This window comes from Copidosoma floridanum, unplaced genomic scaffold (genome assembly GCF_036245765.1).
Source record: "Copidosoma floridanum isolate Cflo_tuat_1 unplaced genomic scaffold, Cflo_Japanese_pri ptg000013l, whole genome shotgun sequence".
Lineage (NCBI taxonomy): Eukaryota > Metazoa > Arthropoda > Insecta > Hymenoptera > Encyrtidae > Copidosoma > Copidosoma floridanum.
Window position 1 is genome coordinate 35342609 of NW_028321890.1, and position 22400 is coordinate 35365008.

General features: G+C 40.8%; 2 protein-coding genes across 3 annotated transcripts; both read left to right on the plus strand.

Moving 5' to 3' along the window:
• The first annotated feature begins 1855 nt into the window (after positions 1–1855).
• LOC106646907 (endoplasmic reticulum transmembrane helix translocase) lies at positions 1856–7931 on the plus strand. The gene is made up of 17 exons (XM_014363120.2): positions 1856–2465; positions 2602–2867; positions 2943–3171; positions 3235–3388; positions 3459–3623; positions 3695–3877; positions 3968–4226; positions 4301–4458; positions 4531–4706; positions 4783–5022; positions 5092–5298; positions 5379–5568; positions 5639–5887; positions 5960–6296; positions 6408–6570; positions 6652–6795; positions 6877–7931. The coding sequence occupies exons 1-17, from the start codon at positions 2193–2195 to the stop codon at positions 6982–6984; spliced, it is 3501 nt and encodes a 1166-aa protein (XP_014218606.2). The 5' UTR covers positions 1856–2192; the 3' UTR covers positions 6985–7931.
• Positions 7932–8902: 971 nt separating this feature from the next.
• LOC106646908 (Sodium/solute co-transporter-like 5A11) lies at positions 8903–13857 on the plus strand. Of its 2 annotated transcripts, none has more exons than XM_014363121.3 (15): positions 8903–9336; positions 10409–10630; positions 10878–11037; positions 11125–11190; positions 11422–11473; positions 11550–11617; positions 11686–11840; positions 11927–12067; positions 12135–12359; positions 12434–12617; positions 12741–12827; positions 12997–13166; positions 13247–13405; positions 13465–13603; positions 13682–13857. In XM_014363121.3, the coding sequence occupies exons 2-15, from the start codon at positions 10440–10442 to the stop codon at positions 13709–13711; spliced, it is 1827 nt and encodes a 608-aa protein (XP_014218607.2). In that variant the 5' UTR covers positions 8903–9336; positions 10409–10439; the 3' UTR covers positions 13712–13857. The 2 variants fall into 2 exon arrangements, with proteins under 2 accessions (XP_014218607.2, XP_089446828.1); XM_089590702.1 differs by having other exon boundaries at positions 10437–10630.
• The last annotated feature ends 8543 nt before the right edge of the window (positions 13858–22400 follow it).

Sequence of the window (22400 nt, forward strand, 5' to 3'; positions counted from 1 at the left end):
GTTGTGGTACCTACACTCCGATTTGGAGTTTCATTTTTGGGTCGATGCGGTTATGGAAAAATTTTTACGAGGTTTCGATTGGAGGAAGAAAAAAATCTATCGTGGTGTTTTTTGGCAAATTATACTGTAGTTTATCCGAAAGTTCTTTTCTCTCCGTATTCAACTAAAGGCTTGGGGTAGAAAATCAGTTCAGGCGATGTTTAAAATTTAATGATCGCCTCTGGCTATGGGAAAAACTTTCTGCTACTTTGACCGTTAAGTCGCTTAAACCGTAAGTATATTAATTTTTTTTTTTAAATTATATCCATTTCCAATGAATTTATTATCTCATCGATATTTATTTCACATTATTAGTAAAAAAACTTACGCACGATACTTATACCAGCACGTAACATGCGTTTTATTGCCATTAAATTACATACGGTTATTTAATTTTTTTTTTAATAGGTACTAAAATAATGTCCCAGTACAAATGATTACAACCTAATTGATGATTACTAAATGTCCGAATGAAATAAAGTTACTTTAAATTGAAAACAACAACAAATAACATAAACCGGTAAACATGTCTTGGGATATAATTACTTCTAAAAATTTTTAGTGCATCCTTGCCCAGTCAAATACTTTTATAAAGAAAATTACAGTTTTCATAAAAAATAATTCACTTTTAAATATATGAAAAGCGGTGACTAACGAATCCGTTTGAATCATATTTAATTTCGCATTTATGACGGATTTCAAATCTGTAGGACGTTGAATGAAAAAAAAAAGTCACTCGTGCTCGTGATTTTATTTGCACTAGTTGTTTCTATTACCCATACCTGTCTACTGCTGTCCTCATCACCGTGTGGGTTGACAGCAGGACGTAACGCTCTTTTATTCCTCACTTGCTAAATGTACATGCTGGGTATATGTGTAACCACTCGGCTACGAACTATATTTACCATTTAAAAAAAGCAAACACGCTGACGAATTATATTTGTATTTGATTTTAGAGTATTTTAAATACTTAAATCAAATACAGATGTATCAAGTCGAGTATTTAAAAAAAAAAAAAAAAAATAGTATTTTACAAAAACATTTTTATTCAACAAGTAACTTAAAATACTTTTATTGGTTACATTTGTATATGAAATACATCATTTGAACAAATACAATTGTACTTAAAATATTTTACTTTATTTATTGCATCTGAAACAAAATATTTAGATTCAAAAACTTTGGTTTTGTATTTTTGAAACGTTTTAATAAAAATAGCATAGATAATCGTTAAAAAATAATATTCGTAATTACGATATTATATAATCGTTATTTTATTTAATTGATAAAACATTTCTTTCTTTCTAACAAATAAAAGTGTACACGTAGGACCAAAACGTAAGTACCGATACCGATGCAGCGGTCTCTGCTTTTTTACATATATGGGGTCGCAAACTCATAAAGTGTAATTACATATTCACCTTCGTGTACGTGATCTACCAACGCAGAGTACAAGAGAGCGCGTTTGCCATTACATATACTTACTTTCATTGGACATGTACGCAGTTTTAGCTAATGTTGATGCGCGCTCCGAAAGATAAATAGATATAACCAGTTTTAGTCAATTAGTTAACAAAGTTCCGTGTTTGGAAAAAAAGCCAGAATAATTATAAATAGTTACGTTCAAATTTTTCGCGCCCAACTGTCGTCTACACTCAGCCCTACGCCATTGGCTGATGTTTGGTGGATGTATATATGTGTACTGTGTGTGTGTTGTCGTATGGTATGGGCTGCTATTTAGACTCTGCAGACAGCTATACACAGGAAATTCTCGTATGCCTAATAACCATTGAGGAAAAAAAAACAAAAGTATCAAGCTCAATATATAGAAGGAAGAATATACCCTAGATCAACTCTTTTATATTCCTCTGTCCTATTGTGTAATAGTGCAGTGTATGCGAGAGGGAGAGAGATACATTATAATGCTCACAGTTTGAGGTTGGAGTCTTCTGCTCGAGAGTTTTTCGAGGAAGGGGGATGGCCGGCTGTTGCTGCTGCAGCAGTAACCTGCGCTCCGGGCCGTCGTAGTGTCATCGGTTAACGCTGCTGCAGCTGTCGGAATCAATGGTAAATTTGGGTCGCGAGGAAACCACATAAGGTGTGCATCAAGTGCGTCCACAATCAAGTTACTGGGAGAGACGAGACGTATAACGATGGCGAGCAGCGCGCGTATGTCAGCAGCCGGCGACGAGCTCGTCCAGAGCGTGAGTCTGCACAACCCACGCAAACTCGTTTTCAACGGCTACGTGCTGCCCTTCGTTCTTACCGAGTTTCTCTGGATCTACGCCTGGATCTTTGTTTACGGCCTCGAAGACTACTACGAGCCCGGCCTCGCCGGTATCGTCTTCATCGCTGTGCTCCAGATCTTCGTCTGTCTCTGTTGCCAGTGGTCCGTTCACGTGCACACCTTCCTCAACTGCAGCTCTGTAAGTCGTCTCCAAGTATTTATCTATGACTCGTCAACGAGTTCACGTGGCACTACTGCTGCACAGCTGTTGTGGGGGCTTTCCCCACACATGACGATGCGATGCCCATTATATACTTGCCTACTTTTTCTTATAGACCAATGATCCCTACACTGCAGCACTTGCCAAGGTTGTGCCTATGCCGAACAATGGCAGCACAGAGCTTGTCAGGATACAGAGGAACAACAGTCACGAGCCCTGGTTCATCTTTCAGAAAACCAAGTATATATGGGACCCCGACAAAAAGGAGTTTTGTGGCCTTATGTTTCCGGTTAATAATTCGGTGGGATATTACCTACAGTGGAAGGGATACGCAGATGATAAGGAAATCAAAGATGCAGAACAGAAATACGGTACCAACAAGTATGATTGTTTTCAATTGATTTATCGTTCTTTAATTTTAGTTGAATATAATTTTAATGAATCGTTTTTTTATAGTCTTGACATGGTGGTTCCTGAGTTTTGGGAGCTTTTTAAGGAACGAGCGATCGCACCCTTCTTTGTATTTCAAGTTTTTTGTATGGCTCTTTGGTGTCTAGATAGATATTGGTACTATAGCATTTTCACTCTTGTTATGTTGGTCTTGTTTGAGTGTACATTGGTTCAACAGCAGCTTAAAAATATGGCTGAAATCAGGAAAATGGGAAACAAACCATACATGATAATGGTTGGTTGGCTATTTTAGATTTCAATTACCTTCAGGTTTGATTTTCAAAAATTATCTCTCCAGGTTTATAGATGCAGACATTGGAAATTAGTATTCAGCGATCAACTAGTTCCTGGTGACATTGTTTCTATAACAAGGTCCCAGCATGATAATCTTGTTCCCTGCGATATGCTTCTTTTGAGTGGATCATGCATCGTAGATGAAAGCATGTTAACAGGTAATCATCCGTGATGAAGATGTGCCTTTTGTCATTGATTCATTTAAAATACATTTTTGTTCGGTTCCAGGTGAATCTGTGCCACAAATGAAAGAACCAATAAAATCTGAGTTGAAGGATCTTGATGGAAGTAGAGTTATAGACATTCAAGGAGATGAGAAACTTCATGTACTCTATGGTGGTACTAAAGTAGTTCAACACACATCTCCAACGAAATATTTTTCGGGACCGAAAGGTAACCAATTATTCTCAGCTTATGAGTTTAACTTTTTTACAAGACAAACTTATTTATTTATTTAATTTTAGCAAATGACAATGGCTGTGTTGCATATGTACTGAGAACAGGTTTTTCTACGTCTCAAGGAAAGCTCTTGAGAACTATTCTTTTTGGTGTTAAACGAGTAACGGCTAATAATTTGGAAACTTTTGGATTTATCTTGTTCCTTCTTATTTTTGCCATTGCTGCAGCTGCATACGTATGGGTCAAAGGTACATTAAAAACATCTAAATATTAATAAATTGAAAAATAATAACAATAAGCTAGCAAGAACTAAAAAATGAATAAAATTATCATGACAGGAAGCGAAGATCCAAATAGGAATAAATACAAATTGTTTTTGGAATGTACATTAATTTTGACGTCAGTTGTACCACCTGAGTTGCCAATAGAATTGTCACTGGCAGTAAATACTTCACTGTTGGCATTGTCAAAGTTAGGAGTATTTTGCACAGAACCATTTAGAATCCCTTTCGCTGGAAAAATTGAAATTTGCTGCTTCGATAAGACTGGTACTTTGACTAGTGATAATTTAGTTGTCGAGGGTGTAGCTGGTGTCAAGTGAGTATATCAGTATTTTTTCCTGAGAAATATCCATGTTATGAACTAAGTTTTAATGGATAAAAAATTTTTAGTGGTAACTCGGACGTGGTACAGTTAACAGAAGCACCACTAAAAAGTGTTCAAGTGTTAGCAACTTGTCACTCATTAGTACAGTTAGAAAACAACAATATTGTTGGAGATCCTTTAGAAAAAGCAACATTAAAAGCAGTTAATTGGAATCTTACAAAAAGTTAATATTCATTGCTCAATTAACGTAGAAATAATCAAATAACTTTTTAAATATTTACCTAAACATTTTCAGGTGATGCTGTTGTACCAGTAAAACGTAAATCGCCGGGTTTCAAAATTTTCCAAAGGTATCATTTCTCATCGTCTTTAAAAAGAATGTCAGTAGTTGCTGGCTACAATTCTGGTACATCATTGAACAAGACATTAATAGTCAGCGTTAAAGGTGCTCCTGAAACATTGAAAGACATGGTAAGATTCACCACACCACTTCACTTTGAAACTTAAAAGTTGATGACCCTAAATTTTAGATAAAAATTGTTTTTAGTTCTCCTCTGTGCCGGACAATTACGACGAGATGTATTTAACTTTGGCTCGTCGAGGTGCCAGGGTTCTCGCTCTAGGATACCGCGAACTCTCAAGTTCAATGACAGTAGCAGGCCTGCGAGACTGTACTCGCGAAGATCTCGAACGTGAACTTGAATTCGTTGGTTTTGTTATCATCAGCTGTCCGCTCAAAACTGACTCAAAGATCGTCATTAGAGAAATTCTTAATGCCTCGCATTCTGTAATTACTTTAATTAATTTTTTCTTTCAAAACAAGAATGTATCAATGTAATAACGTTTTATTTTCAAGGTTGTAATGATAACTGGCGACAATCCACTGACAGCCTGTCACGTTGCACGTGAGCTACACTTTACAAAAAAAAGTGTAGTGTTAATTTTTACTTACTTGAAAGGCCAGTGGGTTTGGCAGAGTGTTGATGAAACATTGCAAATTCCGTTGGAAGATGCAAAGAAAAAGAAAATCTGGCAAGAATATGCTTTATGCATTACTGGAGAGGTTGGTTTTTTTTCCATTGGTTTGTCAATATTTTTCTAACTTTGTGAATTTCTAATATTAATCAGAAAATTTCATTTTAGGGCTTCAGTTACTTGAGAGATAATGAAAAGAGCTACCTTTACAAAATAATATCACACGTGGTTATTTTCGCTAGATGCGCTCCAAAACAAAAGGAATACATAATCACGGCCTTGCAACATGTAGGATTTGTTACCCTTATGTGTGGCGATGGAACTAATGATGTAGGAGCATTAAAACACGCCCAAGTTGGTAAGTTATTAAAATTTTGTGCTTTTGCCGACACCTTTTTTGCAAATTATCTAATGCAAAATCTTTCTAGGTGTTGCAATTCTTTCCAGTCCACCAAAACGCGAAGCGCTACCAAGTTCCCCTCCTCCAACTGAGTCGCCTGTACCAATAAATAATATTGCTAGGTTGAATCCTCGTCAGCAACAATTAAACAGAACTAGAAGCAAAATCGAAAAGTTAATGAAAGATCTTGAAGAGCAAGAAGAATCTGTTGTTGTAAAACTTGGCGATGCATCAATCGCTGCACCATTCACTAGCAAATTTTCTTCTATCCAATGCAGTAATTATAATTGTATTTTTGTTTTGATTTTACTTTTTACAATCAATCTAGATTGACATATTTTGTTTATAGTTTGCCATATTATCAAGCAAGGACGCTGTACGCTTGTTACTACTCTTCAGATGTTCAAAATTTTGGCGTTGAATGCCTTGATCTTAGCGTACAGTCAATCCGTCCTTTATTTGGACAATATTAAATTGAGCGATGCACAAGCAACATTGCAGGGCATTTTACTTGCCATTTGCTTCTTATTCATATCGCGCTCTAAACCTCTAAAATCACTGTCTAAACAGCGACCACTGCCAAATATTTTTAATCTGTACACCGTATTAACGGTCCTACTTCAATTTGCTGTACATTTTTGCTGCTTAATTTTCCTTGTCAGAGAAGCTGTTGCTCGTTCTCCCAAGTACGTAATAGTTTGTATTTGAAAAAAAAATTCCATGTAATTTCTATAAAATTTTATCTTAGGTACAGCGTTATACACAAAATTATCTTTTCTTGTTTCTTGATATTGCAGAGATGACAAACTATCTGAAATTTTGTCTACAAAATCAAATACAACAACAAGTATATCTGACTCGGATAGTGAAGACGAGCCTTTTGAAATGAATCTTATAAATAGTACAGTTTATATAATTTCCATGACTCTTCAAGTTTCAACATTTGCAATTAATTACAGGGTGAGCAAATTTTTTTTTTTTTTTCATCTGATGATGCGCAATAAAAATTGCGTGATTCAATGTAATTTATATTTTTTGTAGGGACGACCATTTATGGAGAGTTTGTTGGAGAACAAACTACTGTTATACTGTTTAGCGGGTAGTACAGCAGTCATTTTCGCGCTGGCTTTGGGAGTGGTACCAGACATTGCCTTGCAGTTTGAAATCGTTGATTTTCCAAGCGATGTAAGTTGTTACGAGCAAATATTATACCTTAGAATTTAAGGAATTGAATCTAAATTTACATCGAGTGATAATTTTTTACAGTTTCGAACTATCCTAGTCCAAGTACTAGTCGCCGATTTTGTGTTGGCATTTTTAGTAGATAGGACTTGTCGATGGTTGTTTGGCGAAGGAAAACATCGAAAACTGTGATTAGTCTATAATCGAGGCATTTAAAGAACTGTGTTGTATTATTAAGTGCAAGTGCAAATATATTAATGACTATTGTCTGGAATAGATAGCTTCTAAATGGTGAATCAACACCGAAGAGTAAGTGATTTGATGTGCCGATTCTTTGAAAATAAGTCTGGTACATTTAAATATATAGGTAATTATAGAAAAGTGTATGTTTGGATCAATTTTATGCAAACAGTGTATGAATGATCAGAAAATTACACATTCCGCAAAAGAATGATTAATCAGAATTTTTTGTGTGGTGTTATTTTGTACACAGCAGCCAGAGGCGTATAAAAAATGGGAAGGTGTAATAAATTTTTCATAGACTATTAATGATATTAATGATAAATTTAATTTTCTTTTAAACATGTTATATAGTAATAGTAAACTCATGTTTTTTCATTAATGTATGTATGTGCTTTCACTTGTGCTTTATAAAATATGTTGACTGCAAAATAACATCTTCTCTTTGGAGTGAAGTATGATTTTCAAGACATAATATCCTTAAGGTATATTATTAATTCTTTTGATAATATTTTATACTTGTTTATTGTGCCAACGTTGAAAAAAAAAACGTATACGGTTTGTGTTTGTTGAAATTAAGTTTGAACTAGAGATAAATTATAAAAAGATACATTTTTTTATAGCTATAAGAATAACATGAAGAAATCAAGTGCTAAAAGTTATATTTCTAAAGTAATTTAACTTTTAATAAAAATCATGTGTTGACAGGGTTTTTTATTCTATGTAATTTTTCTTGTATATCGTTATTGTACCAGAAGTATCGATTCTAAATATTATATACTGTAAGTATTCATATATAAGCAACATTGAGTGATTTAAAATGTGAAATAGAATTTAAAATACCAAGTGTGTGGGATGACCAAAAAAAAAACTGTCAAATCAAAATAAAACCTTTAAAACCATAAAAAAAATCCTTGCTTATTTTTTGAATAATAACTGCACACGAAAAAAAAAAAAAAAACTTATTGTCAAATATTTCGTGGATCTCTTTCAGTAGTTGCAAAAAAAAACTTTTTACAGAAACAATGATAACAGCTTTTCTGAAAGTGAAAATTAAAAGCCAGAGATAAGGGTTAATACCTCAGAAAGCAATTACTTTAATTTTTTTATAATCTTCCTAGGTAACAAGCCTTACCTCTGGCTTCTAATTTCCACTTTCAGAAAAGCCGTTATCTTTGTTTTCGTAAAATATTTTGATTACTTTTGCGACGACCAATATTTTCTATCGTGATGTAACTATCTTTGATACTAGAAAGAGTCCCAAAACATTGGCTTTTGATTGAATAAATAAAGTCATGCTCCATCCTCACTTCAAATTCATTTTTTATTGCGTGTACTAGTTGAAACTTTTAAAACACAAAAATTTTCCACCGTCACAGTAAACTGGTTTGGTAAAGAAAAAACAAATTGACTTGGAAATTTGCTGTTTAGCATGTTTTATTTTATTTTATTTTTTCAATGTTTCTTTTCTTTTGTATTGAAAATCGTCACTCGTTGTACGTAAAAACACAAATGAACGGTGCGAGTGGACGCAGCTTTTAGCAACAATATTATAAAATTGTCAATTTCAGAAGGAAGCGAATAGTTAAATTACGATGCAAATTTTTCGAACAACTCGTCCCCTTTTCCCCCGTTGTGCCAATGAAATTCAAAAACCAACAGACACGGCAGTAGATGCAGAAAAAAGCGATAAGACAAGTGACCAGCTGTTCGGTCCTAAAGAGAGATAGAGATAAAGTGTACAGCGAGCATAGAAAAAAAAAAAAAAAAAAGCCCCACTTTGGTCTCGGGAGTATAAATCGAGCCTACGTGGGATGTGCAAATATATATAAAGAGAAGCGGAGCGACGCGCAGCGAGCCAGTAGTCAAAGACAAATCGGACAGACCACAAAGATTGTAAATACCCACACGCTAGACGCGCCGATCTCGACGACAGCTCCACACGTGTAGAAAAATAAATACGATCACCGGCCATGCATCGTCATCGTCTCCCAATCCGCACGAAATCACATTAACCGTGAGGTATTCAAGTCGTACCCGTTGCATCAACGTGACAAGCCGGGCCGGCTGCTCGAAAACAACATCGGCACAGTACCACCAGCCCATCTTCAGAAGAAAGACAAACGTTTCATCTCCCTCCCAAGTATTACATACTCATTCTTCGCGCGCAAGACATCAATTGCCAGTGAATGATGTTGTTGTGATAATAAGTGTCTCGTGCAACAGTTGTGTATACTATATATACCACAGTGCCGGCTCTCGCAGTTCATCGACTGAAGCTCAGCCCACCCTAACTCGCCGAAGGTAAGGCGCAAAAATTTTCTCTCTTCTCCGCGCAGTCGGCGTGAAAACTCAAAACGGTCAAGGTCCCGAAATTGCGCGCGCAAGCCATTCCGACGATCTCTTTCGCGCGACTCGACGAGAGATCGATGAGGATCAAGGCTACAGCAATTATTTCGATCTCGATCGTTTATGTGTGTATATATATACGAGTTTATCCCCGCGCTCCAAACATGTATACCAACTTAGCCCCAGTTTGGACTTTTAACGAGGGCCCTCACTTTATTTCATTGCTTTGTTTATGATTTTCCAAGAGCCATCAGAAACAAAACTTCTCTTCGCGCACGTGCACGCGTAGGTGTATAACATGTGTAATATTATTCGCGTGGCGCGCGCAGTGACTATAAATATAAATGAAAAAAAAAGCACGCCCTATTTATAGGTGTAAATTGACGCTGGTGGTCCAAAACGCGCGACGGAGCATACATCGCAGCATCCCTTTCACCATCGCCTTTTATTTTCTATCTTTCTCTGGCCATGTCGGAAAATTGATCAACGCTCGAGGGACTCTTCGACTCTGCCAGTTTGTACCGCGACTATGGAAAACGCGATCGGCTGCGCTAATCGAACCGTGATCGGTATAACACAACAACAGCATCAGCGATTGTTTTTAATTCTGCTTAGTTGGCGGAACAAACGGAGTTCAATTGACGAACCGAAGCGCGTGTAATAGACACAGGCGCATTCCTTGCGCGTTTTATCTTTGTGCTCGCGTACGCGGTGCTTTTAACGCTGCAAGAGCCACATTTTACGGCGTGCGGTGTCAAAAACCTTGTTGTGTTCTTTTTTTTTTTTTAAATTCAGGCATCTCGGAGTCACATAAATTATCCAGTTTTTTGGCCTGTCCAAGTCGCTTCATCACGTTAACACGATTTTTTTCTCCGAGAAAGCGATTCTGTATTATTTAACTTCGAAACGGCCATTCCACCTAAAAATACAAGGTTTTTGGAAATATAATTTTAAGAGTAACTATACGAGTGTTTTGTGCTTTTAAACTATAGGATATAAAAGTATATAGTACGAGGTGATTTTATAGAGGCAAAACGAGTTCCTGGGTACAATAGAAAATGGATCCGAGAAGCGCGGAGCGATGGTATTTTCATTGGATCGACTGGACGTTATTCGTGGGTATGCTGACGGTATCGGTGGGAGCCGGGCTCTGGCACCACAAAAAAGCCCGAAACGCAAACACGGAGGATTATTTGCTCGGAGGCAAAGACCTGAAACTCTTCCCCGTCTCCGCCTCTTTGGTGGCGAGGTAAATGAAAATGTTTATACTGCCCGCGACCAGAGACCAGTTTTTTTTTTTTTCCCCCCCTCTTCTTTTCTTTTCTTTTCAACCGAACGGGAGTTCGATTCGACAGCGTATACGTACACTCGCTTGTTTATTCGATCGAGTTTTCAATGAATATTTTAATCCTGATGCAGTTGAATAATTGATTCAACTTCCAGAGTTATGGTCTTTTATTTATCAGTTTCTTTCCCTCCCCCCCCCCTCGATTTAGCTTCATTTCCGGAGTGACGATTCTCGGCACGCCCTCGGAGGTATACAATTTCGGCACCCAATACTGGATCACGGTGATTTCCTTGGTGTTTTCGGGCATCATCGTTGTGAACGTTTACTTGCCCGTTTTCACGACTTTGAAATTAAACTCGGCCTACGAGGTTTGTCATCGTTTGTTTTTTGTTTTTTTTTGCACTCGCTGAGAATTTTTAATTGCACGTGATTCATCTCGCCTTTCGATTTTTCAGTACCTCGAGCTGCGATTCAATAGAAGCGTGAGAATACTAATATCCCTGATCTTCGTCGTTGACGTGGTAAAGTTGATTTTATAGTCATACCTATACTCATTGAATAAAATTGCAATCAACGTAATAACATGACACAAAACTAACAACGATTAATCATCCCCAACACCAATGACAGCCATCCCAATGACACTGCCCATATATACACGCATAATTAATATTAGTTTGCACTGTTGTGCATTGAAATGCATGGCACACACAATTCAGACGACAAAAATTGACTTATTAAACTCGACACAGGTGATGTACCAATCGATCGTTGTTTACGTCCCGGCGCTGGCACTGAGCCAAGGTAGTAATACTTTGTTTCTCTACCGACACAAGCGATCGGATGATGATTATATACGTATGTGTTGACGAATTTTCAGTGAGCGGCATCGACATCCATCTGATCGGGTGCATGGTGTGCCTGACGTGTGTTTTCTACACTGTTTTGGTAAGACGAGAGCTATAACATTGCACTCGTGCATTGCAAATAATGATCCGAGCGTGGTTTTTCTCCAGGGAGGTTTGAGAGCCGTGGTGTGGACGGACGCCCTCCAAGTAGGTGTAATGGTGACGGCGGTGCTGGTGGTCACGGGTCTGGGGACCTACGAGGTCGGCGGCCCGTCGGCGGTCTGGCAAAAGGCCCAGGACGCGGGCCGCATCGAGTTTTTCAAGTCAGTTGCTCGACGTACCTATTATCACAATGTGTCACACGCGCACTTGAAAATGTCCCTTTTTTTTTTGTCTTATGATCGCTCAGCTTCGAGCCATCGCCGTACACGAGGCACACGGTCTGGACGGTGTTTTTCGGCTCGGGGCTCTACTGCACCGCGTACATAGCCGTCAACCAGACGATGGTCCAGCGCTACTCCTCGCTCTCCAGCACGAAAGTTTGCAAACAGTGAGTTGACTCTCTTTTATCCTTTTTCTTTATTGTAACTCACTTACCAGGGCGTGCTCCTTCCCAGGGCAGTTGGCTGGTTCATCGCCGGTACGATTCTCTTCATTTCGTTGTGCTGCTGGTGCGGATTGGTGCTGCTCGCGTGGTGGTCACCCCCAAAGTGCGATCCCCGAGCTACGGGTGCCCTAGTCGCCGACGATCAGCTACTGCCTGCCTTCGTCATGGAAATAGCCGGGAAACTGCACGGCGTTCCCGGGCTCTTCATTGCCGGCATCTTTGGAGCGGCACTCAGGTAAACGAGCGTTTTTTTTTTATTTCGCAGGAGGTGTCCCCTGCAATATCGGTGATACGGGTGTTTTTGTTTAGCTCCCTGTCCGTCGGACTGAACTCTACGTCCGTCGTGCTTCTCGAGGATTTCGTCAAGGGCTGCTTCAAGCTGAAACCCAACGAGAAGTGGGCCACTATTTTCGTTAAGAGTGTCGTTGTGATTCTAGGCTTAGTTGCTCTGTCCTTGATATTTATCGTCGAGAAGTTGGGAGGAGTTTTGTCTGTAATTGCTTCTTTTCTTTTTCTTTTCTGCTCTTGTTCGGTTTGACGCTTGTTGTGATACATAGATGCAGCTCCGACAATAAGCCAAGCTATGTGACCAATCATGCTGTACTCGTCGTTCCAGGTGACCAATAGCCTGGCCGCTGTCGCAGCTGGTGTGTCCTTTGGAGTTTTCACTCTCGGCATGTTGGTTCCTTGGACGAATTCGAAGGTGAGCGCATGTTGTTCATTGTTGTATATTGTAAGGTTGACTCGTCCGCATTAAATCGGAATCGTCGTTGAATTACTTTCAGATTCTGAATCGGCAACAAAAACCCACACAAACTAGCGAAACTAAAAGCATGCCAAATTTTCTTCTGTTCTCTGTGTATGGGGTGTAGGGTGCCTTCGTGGGCGCCGTCGCGGGATTTTTGGTATCCGGCTGGGCGTGTCTCGGTGCCAACGCGGCCATCAGCTCTGGCTCGATCGTTCCGAAAAAACTGCCCGTTCCCACGGACCACTGTCCAGCCAACGTGACCGAGAGCTTCTTGAAACAGTTCGAGTATCCGAAGTGAGTGTTTTTCTTTTTTTTGTTTGTTTGTTTTTTTCATTTATCGTACACGCTTACGTCACGCAAATTTTCATTTCCAGTGAGGATGACGTTTTTCCCCTCTACCGGCTGTCTTACCACTGTTTTTCCGGCATAGGCATCGTCATTGTCATGGCGGTGGGCAGCTTAGTCTCGTGGATGACCAAGCCGCTCGACCCGTCGACCATCAACAAAGACCTACTGTCGCCCGTGATTTACAGGTACTGTATAGCATCCGTTGTTGGTGTTTCAAGTTGGTGACTCGATGCTTCGTTTCAAGGTGGCTCCCGGAGCGGAGGATATACGACGAGGTGTGCACGTGGAACCGCGAGGATTTGCCCGATCGACTAGGTCCGAGTGTTTCCGCAGGCGCTGGTCTCGCGGACAGATCCCCGAGCAACAGTATTTCACGAACAACCGTAATTTGAACGATTATTTCCAACTCGTATATTATATCTCTCTATGGGCTTTTGACCTTGGATTTTACATGCTTGCAGGCCACGCGACATGTTTCCACCGATGTTTAGTCCAAATTCGGTTGGGGAGAGATGACAAAATGCCAAACGTCTATTTTTTTTTTTCATACGCACGTGTTTACGTTTAAACTTAGTATGTACTTAACCGGCAGGGGAGATGGTCCAAGGTACACAGGTATATTTATACTTATTGTTTTACGCAAAGACTGGAATATTCACTCAGTTCTTGTACCTCTTTTGTTATCAACGACAATCGTCATTTTACCAGACAGTTCTTCTTGTTTTTTTTTTTTTTTTTTTTTTTTTTAGAAGTAAGCAAACGTTATGTAATTTTGTATTAGCTCTACTCGCGCTTTTTAAATAAAACTGTTGACAAACCATCGATTGTCTCTACATTGGATGAATTGGATCTTTCGAAACGAAACACGAGTCTATTCCAATTTTCACTTTTAACCTTCTTGTGTACAACATACCCACGTAATATAATTATAGTGTCGTCGTATTTACGCAACACTTCACGTACCGATGGAGCCATCAACTGGAAAAGAAAAAAGAAAAAAAAAAAAAAAAAAAAAAAAATACTAGTATTTGGGATGAATAAGATTGACCGCGTAACTATAGTCTCTGAAACTTAAATACGAAAAACCCAAGTGATGTCCTGAATCAGCCTCGTTCGCGTCGAGGCGTGAAAACGGTCTTCCGCAACGGCAAGTTCGAAATATTCCAAGAGAACGGGAGAGAGAGAGAGAGAGAGGGAGAATGAAAGACAAAGAGAAGAGGATAGATCAAACAAGAGCAGATGAGAGTGCGAAGACGGAGGATATTGTGCGAAACTGCGGACCATACGCGCAAGAGAACACACAGCCCTGTAACGGCCGCCTAACCGAGTTTGTTCGGTTTTCCCAGCTTTGATGGCCCCGGCGGAAGCACCGAAGACGCGAGTTTGCTGCCCTCCGGACATTACCTGGTTTGTTAACGTGCCCCCCCCACCCACCCTTGCCCGAGACAAACACGTCGCGCACCCCTCGCGGCTCTTCCCGTGCCTCGCTGTGAAATTTCATTTTCCAAGCTTTTGCACCGAGTTTGAACAAAAGTTCACGTCCAACAATCAATAATCGAGTACTTACTACATAATATCAACAGTTGGGACACATTTAGCGTTGAATCATAAGTAAAAGCTCTCGTACAGGTATGCACGTGTACGAGGGTGGCTGAATCCCGGAATCATGTATTTCACACACATACGTATGCCTACTCCGTGTGCAGTATATATAGATATAAAGTGACTATAATATAGCGACGGAGGGGGAGGGTCTAGATGGCGGTTTGAATGGGGTTAGTTTGAGAGATAGTTAGCGGGCCTTCACGAGAGCTACAATCGGGCCGCGATTGCCGTGGTGCCGTGCCTACAATCACACACAGTGCGCGGATTATACGTCTATTACCTTTGGCAGCAGCATTGCATGTATATATATACATACATATACAGTGTATGTGTGTGCGTGTGCGTGTCTCGTTGTAGCAGAGCAAATGTTGCTTAAATGAAACGTGCTGCGAGCAATTTTATTTCGCGATTCGTTTAGCCGGCTTTCACGGACGCTTACATGCATACATATACGTACGTGCGTTTTTTTTTATACGTATATATGTATATGTATACATTTGGGTGTGCGAGTAGTTTTTTTCTTTTTTTTTTTTCATCTTCATTGTCGCGCTTGACTATACGTGTACATACCCAGTGTCCGTGTACGAACGCGTACACACCTACATCTCGATTAATGGACTATTGTGCGCGGATATTATGGGCTCGTTTTTTTTTCACGCTGAGCTTGTTCCCGATCCTCCGGTAATTTTGCGTATTGTCATTTTTCGGATGAGCGGGGAGTAATCAGGCACGTTCCGTCCCGAGGAATCAAAAATAGTCCACATTTGCGTTAGTCGTTGCGTTATCTGATGCTACTCGAATCCACTTTCAAGTCGTCGAATGTATAGAGTTCTTGTAAACTTAATTGAGCTGGTTGGAAAGGATCCCGGGTAATCCTGATCATTGTGAAATTTATGCCCCACGCGGAAACGTGCCCAATGCACGCACGGTATAAGGAGAGGGTTGTATGGGGGCGCAGAGATCCCAGGTGTTGGACAACTTTCGAGACAAACACTCGGCAAGTTTTGCCCTCCCCAAAGCTGCTCGGCACTATCTTAGAATCATCCTTGCAGCTATTAGGAAGTCAAAGCTTGCGAGGGGAAGCAATTGCTAACGGCCCCCCCCAAGTTTATAAACGAGCGCTATTCGCTCGAGAGAATTTTAATAATACCCCCCTGTGGCGTAACTTTATACGTATAGTAAAAGCCATGTATTTTTTACATGACAATTTTTATCATTGGGCCCGGATGGATTTTATCATTTTCGTATGAAAATCTGGTGATTTAACAGTAAAAAAAAAGGATGAATAAAAACTTTACCGTCAATTCCTGCGATTTACTTTCGCAAAATTGTACTTTCTCCAAACGAGCCCAGCCAATATTTGCAGGTACGTATACACACGTACAAACCGAGTACATACTCGGCGATCGTTCGCTATATAGGGTTGGTAAGGGCTGAAGGTGGGTGGAGGGTGGGGGAGCAAAGTCAAAGATTGATGCCATCAGCCATCAGTGGGTACAGCAGCTAAAAGGGGTGGGGGTATGTATAGGTGTACCCGGTGTACGCACAGGGACGACAGCGAGCTCGCAGATCAAATACGCGTCCTTGGGCCAAACGGAGGAGAGGAGCTTCGGGGAGCGCGCGTCCAACGGAATAACTAATTTATCAATTCTTCGGTCCGGTTGGTACCCGCGCAAACACTGCACAAGCGCCTCCGCTGGGCATCGATGCCGATACGCGCCGACTTTTCCCAGCCGCGACTCCTGATTGCCGGCTTTTCCACCCGCTTCGCTGCTCGGCGGTTTTCACCTCGTTCTACCCATACATGTATGTATATACACACACCGATCCTAAATTATTTTCGGTCGAGCGATCGCGATCCCGCGCGCAGGTACACCGCCCTTTCCTCGGAGCTGCGTGAAATATTTTATCAGCTCTCGTTCTCTCCTGTCCGTGTTTATTGTACGCATAGGAGGGTTGGTCGATCTCTAACGAAGATGCAATTTTCAGGTTGGCCTTGTGTATTCGTTACCCCAATGAAGCTTAAGGTCAATTTTATTGTGGACAAAAGTAAAGAATTATGGCATTAAATGAATAGACAGCTCACGCGTTTCAAGGAAACATACACGATTTTTTTCGTCTCGCGTCCAAATTTTGTGTCTCAAGTACAGTTACGTATTTCGTCCGATCTTGGCCAGGGTTCAAACAATTATTCAATTACATTTTCATTCGATTGCAGTTCAATTGGGAATTACAATCGATTTTTCGATTAATCCATTCTGTAGTAAATAAAGTGTAACTCTTGGTTGAAATAATTTGAATTGGAGATGAAGATTGTAAAAAGTGTATCCATTTGTTGTTAACCTTTTTTGATTTGAAATGGTTGAGGAACTCTGGAACCTTGATTTTGAAAGAATATTTAGTTGTAAAAAATCTCGCTCACATATTAAGTGACAAGTGAAACATTGATTCGAGCGACGTGTGCGGTGTTCGAAGTTCACGCGATAACTCGAGAGAGTTGTACTATTCAATAAATGAGGCTCCCTCTCTTTCTCTCCCCCGTTCATTTGCAATTCAGCGATTCAAGGAACTCCTCCGTAAAATTAAAACAACATCGAGTTCCCGCGCCGAGACAATCGGATCCAAGAACAATGTGTAATCATGCGCGCGCAAAAGGAGCCCTAATCCGCCCCGGCAATGTACACCCACCCGTGCCCCCTCGAGAGCGTATACCGATGATGATAATAATAATACACGCCACTTAGACAAACATTGACACCGCAACCAACCGAATTTGCGAATTTCCCGCGTGAAAAGCCCCCCCGTGCGAGAATATATACGCACGCGGTGCTTTTCCAGCTTTTGGTTTCCGCGCGCACACACGGCGCGACTTTGAAATTTACATTGGCTTTGGCCGTATACGTATTCTCGCGAGGAGAACGAGAATTAAGGATTCGCACTTGCCGGGCTCTCCACCGTTGTTCCCGAGACGACGAGAGAACGAGAGCAGCCGAGCGTGTGCACACACATTTATACATATACTTATATACGTGTCACGGAAGTACTTAAGATTCCCCGCGAGCCCTTTTGATGGCAAATCGTATTTTTGAAACCCGTTGCACTAGGAGCTTACAACGGCGCTAAACTGATTACCTGATGCAACGATTCGAATGGCGCGTTATATATATATATTAATAAAATTTCGATTAACCCGGTATTATACGCTATTGTAACGATCCGAGCCTGGCCCTCCCCCCAATAGAGCTCATTACGATTCAGCTGTGTGTTTATACTATCTCCGTGTGTCTGCGCACTCCACCCATACACGCAATCGATTACCGCGCAGCTTAACAGATAGGTACGTCATTACAAATATAATTTGCTACTCGTACTATCTCCCTCCCTCATCCCAGATAAACGGCTTAATACTTGCCCAGTGCACCTGCAAATTCTATTAGGGTATATTATATACATACGTGTGTGCGTATCTCTCCTTTTCGCTGGCTGCTTGTGAGCGCTTGCCGTGTAATTGGCGCGTGTTGTTGTATTATTACTCGGTGTAATTTTTGACGCCAATAAATGCTGCATTTTTATTTTTCCCGTAATAAGTGGGTATATACGTCAAAAACCCGGGGAGATGTGTATCTCGGACTACTTTCCGCGAAATTATGATGATGCAATTTAAGCGAAAGCGTTTATGCGCGTATACATCAAACGCGCGCGATGAGTATCTCGATGCTTTTTTTTTTTTTTTTTTTTTTTTTTTTTCCTTTTTGAACGAATCGTAGAAAAATGTACGAAGACAGCTGCTCTAGAGGAAGGGGGAATATATGCATATGGTAATGATAGCCTTGTCGACATAATATAGCCGTGGCGACAAGTTGTCGTATCACCGATCTCAAGCGTTTCGTGCGACACACTCGTTCAGTATACCGATGATATTATGCGCCTCATCTTTCATTTCCACCACTCGTTTTCCCATTACCTCCCTTACCTATGGTATATACCCTTTTCTGAAAAGTGGCTCACTTACTGACTGAGTGACTGGCTATAGGATGTATATATAATATATAATGGGGCTCATTATGCAAATTTCGTGAAATTAACGGGGCCATGGGGCGCGCGGACGCGCGTGTTCTTCAGAACAATGCAAACATAAAACGGATAATTATTGGACTGCGAATTGCTTTCGTGCGCTCAGCAGTTTATGCTAATTTACGCGCATCGTATCGATCGTTGGGGCAATGGCAATCGTGCGTGGATGGTATGGTAAGTGCTACTGTGTACCTATACATGTATATGTACGTATAGTAGGTATGTATATGCGAAACCGCGCCCATCACACGACTTGCCCCGTATACTTTTCATCGCATGTATATGTATATATATATTATATACAGGTATTGTATACACCCTCGTTCGATTTTATAATGACCTAATATTGACGACGATGTACGTCATTTACCTTCGTACATAATATATGCGTATAACCCACCTATAGTTGTAACTATCGCGTGTTGCACATCAGTTTATATTGCCACGATAATATATCCATGTACAGTGTAGACGGACTTGAAAAAATTACATCGACCGAGAAACTATATATTCCGTAGACGAAGGTAAGGGTAAGAAAATTCTGAAAAAATCAAAGACTTTATGTTTTTTTTTTTCTATACAATTACAGGGTAACAATGCAAAACATCACCACCTCTCTGGTAAAAAATCAATTTACTTGTTTAACTCGTCAGAAAAGTATTTGAACATCTTCTCCCGAGCCAAACACACGGGTGAAATAAAAACATTACTTTTTTCCATCGAGATAAGGTAGGTGCAGCAAAAACGATACTTTTATGGTTTTACAAAATCAACGCTCCTTGATTGTGATGCGTAATAAACTATTTAAATATACTGTATACCCCCTGCATCCATAAATCCTTATGAATCACTGTAAAACACGTGTGCCATTCACATTTTTATCACTCGAAACATAACGTATTGTATCCTCCCCTAAAAAATACCGTGACTCTTACGACGCGTGTTATTAAAAAAAATGCGTGAAAAAGCGTGTAAAGTTTGAACGATTTGCGTGAAATTCGAATCACACATATACCTACCCACGTACGTCCACCAGTCATCCAATTAGCGAAAACTGAGTCGGACTCGCCGAAACCTTTCCGTCTCTACATATAAATACACACAGCCAACTGCACAGGTTTAAACGTCTACATAAACATGTATATATATGATTGTATGCTTGTTTACACACAGCTGTAGGATACATAACATACTCGGATACATACGGCACATGAGCGGGAGGAGGAGGAGGAGGAGTAGGTATAGGTGAGTCCCCAGCGTGTGGCGATCATGAGCTAGACAGTCGCAATTAACGATAACGATTCCCCGGAGGGGATCCTGGCAGGCAGTCGGCCCGCGCCCGTGAGAGCGTCCAACAGAAGCGGCCGCTAATTAATATAACCAGAAGGCAGGGAGCGACGATTCGTTTGGGCCGATTGACAGGGGGGTAAAACTGTGCTACGCCAACACGGCTCGGTAAGCCCCGGCTTGTCGGAAATAAACGGACAATTACACGAAACACACAATGTTTGAACGTTTGACCGCTTGTCATATCAATGAAGCGCCCGCGAGAGCTGTGTACCGCTTGTATATATTTTATACATATATATATATATATATATATATATATACATATACAACTTTTGTAAAAGTGAGACGCGCGCGCGTGTGATTGATTGTTAATTGGCATTCGGCCGCCAACCAGCTCTCTTTGTCGTGTACCGCAACGTCGGAGAGAGGGAGCGAATTATTTTATTCGGCTGATACGTGCGCGCACCTTTGTGATGTTGCTCGTGGTAATTGCCACACATATATATATGTACAAATGCCGGATTGATTCGACTTTATTCGCGCCACCTGTATTTTTTTTTTCCTTTTTTTCCTTTTTTATATATGTATATATATAGTTACACCTCTGTAATGTAACACACGCGATTCCGACCCATGGACATTTAATTTCGGGATTTTTCAAAGTATACATATATATATATATATACATAAAACTCGATCTTTGAGCATCATAATGGTAATAACGTATTTTAAAAACGAGACGAGGAATTAATCACATAATGAGCAATTTCTCAAAGTATAATCAAGGGGCCCCCGCTCACGTGTATAATACTCTCGATTGCCGCGCGCATATAGTTTGATTGCAATCTTCCGTACACTTATGTATATATATATATAATACACCCCGGAGCGTGTGGGTACTTACATAGCTGCTTTCTCAATTTTCTTATTACGCTCCCAGCGGGGGCAGGACTCGAAGCTATACACCCGTATAACCTGCAACTCTTATGCAATTGTTGCAGTGTGGGTATACACGTACGTAAGTATACATTCATACCCCAAGCGAGGCTTAAGCGTACAATGTATATATGCGCCGGTATATATATATAAGCGCACTGATAGTGCGTCAACGTGTTAATGGATCTATCAGTCAACACACACGGCTGACTGACGTCTTAATCAAACACCGACACGCACACACACACGTACCTATATATACGAGCCGTAATCGCGCGGCTGATTGTGTGCCGCTGCTGCGGCGCCCATTCGATCCAATCCCATCATGCAGATGCCTGCGTTATGAAGCAAATTTCCTCACTAATTACCTCCACCCACTCGGATTCCATCCACTCCCGGCACTCCGTTCATGTATAAACCCACCCCCACCCACCCCTCCCCCTACTCTGTTTACCCTCTTTTCTTATCTGCATTTTATTATAATTACGTCCCGTGATTTATACAGATGTTCATCAATCGGTGAACGCACAATGATATTATATCTATTCCTCGCATCCGAAAAGAAACAAGTGATTTCTATGACTACGCGGGTAAAATGGGTGTGACGGCGGTAATTAGCTTCGGAGCTGTTGACGTGATAAGGCAGTACAGGGTTGTACTTATGCGCAAGGGGACGTTGATGATTTTCTCTCGTAGCGGAAACAATTTGCGAGAATTTGCGCGACAGGGCGCGTTGCGTCAAGTTGTTCCACATGCAAATTCGCCGAGCCGGTATTATACGTATAAAAGCAGCAAGAACCGGTGGGGGAAGCGCGGGTGTGTAGTTTGGCCAGTGGCTGTAAAGGCGGTACAGCAAGAAAGAGGGAAAATTCGCGCGACGTCGGTTAGCCGGACACTCTTGTCTTCTCGAGAGCCGAGGGGTCCCAACTTAATTTCCCTCTTCCGTGTCCATCCCTCCCCCCCCCCTCCTCTCTTTAATTATTGTCAATTGTGTTCTCCCGAGGGCGACCGAATCGAGTTATTCGCGTTGGCTTTGCCCGAATTTTCTCATGCGGATACGTATACGCTCGCGCGTTTAATCGACGGCAAATGTATTTTGCACCTCGGTCTTGTTTACGCATCCTCGAGTGTCGTAACACGGCTATACTATAGGGATAAGGAGAAGGAAAAAAAAGAAAATTACGACTCGAGATGTAGACGCCAGCTTACGCTGAATGTCTCGGGCTCGTTTTGGATGTAGATTTGATGCGCGGGATTTTCCTCAGTTTTTTCCGT

Excerpts from the sequence above, each read along its gene's own strand:
- LOC106646907 (XM_014363120.2), top strand. The coding sequence starts at position 2,193 with ATGGCGAGCAGCGCGCGTATGTCAGCAGCCGGCGACGAGCTCGTCCAG. Across the intron at positions 4,227-4,300 it reads GAGGGTGTAGCTGGTGTCAA|TGGTAACTCGGACGTGGTAC; the intron begins GTGAGTATATCA and ends AAAAATTTTTAG. Across the intron at positions 5,023-5,091 it reads TTCTTAATGCCTCGCATTCT|GTTGTAATGATAACTGGCGA; the intron begins GTAATTACTTTA and ends TTTATTTTCAAG.
- LOC106646908 (XM_014363121.3), top strand. The coding sequence starts at position 10,440 with ATGGATCCGAGAAGCGCGGAGCGATGGTATTTTCATTGGATCGACTGG. Across the intron at positions 11,038-11,124 it reads AATTAAACTCGGCCTACGAG|TACCTCGAGCTGCGATTCAA; the intron begins GTTTGTCATCGT and ends TCGATTTTTCAG. Across the intron at positions 13,167-13,246 it reads AAACAGTTCGAGTATCCGAA|TGAGGATGACGTTTTTCCCC; the intron begins GTGAGTGTTTTT and ends TTTCATTTCCAG.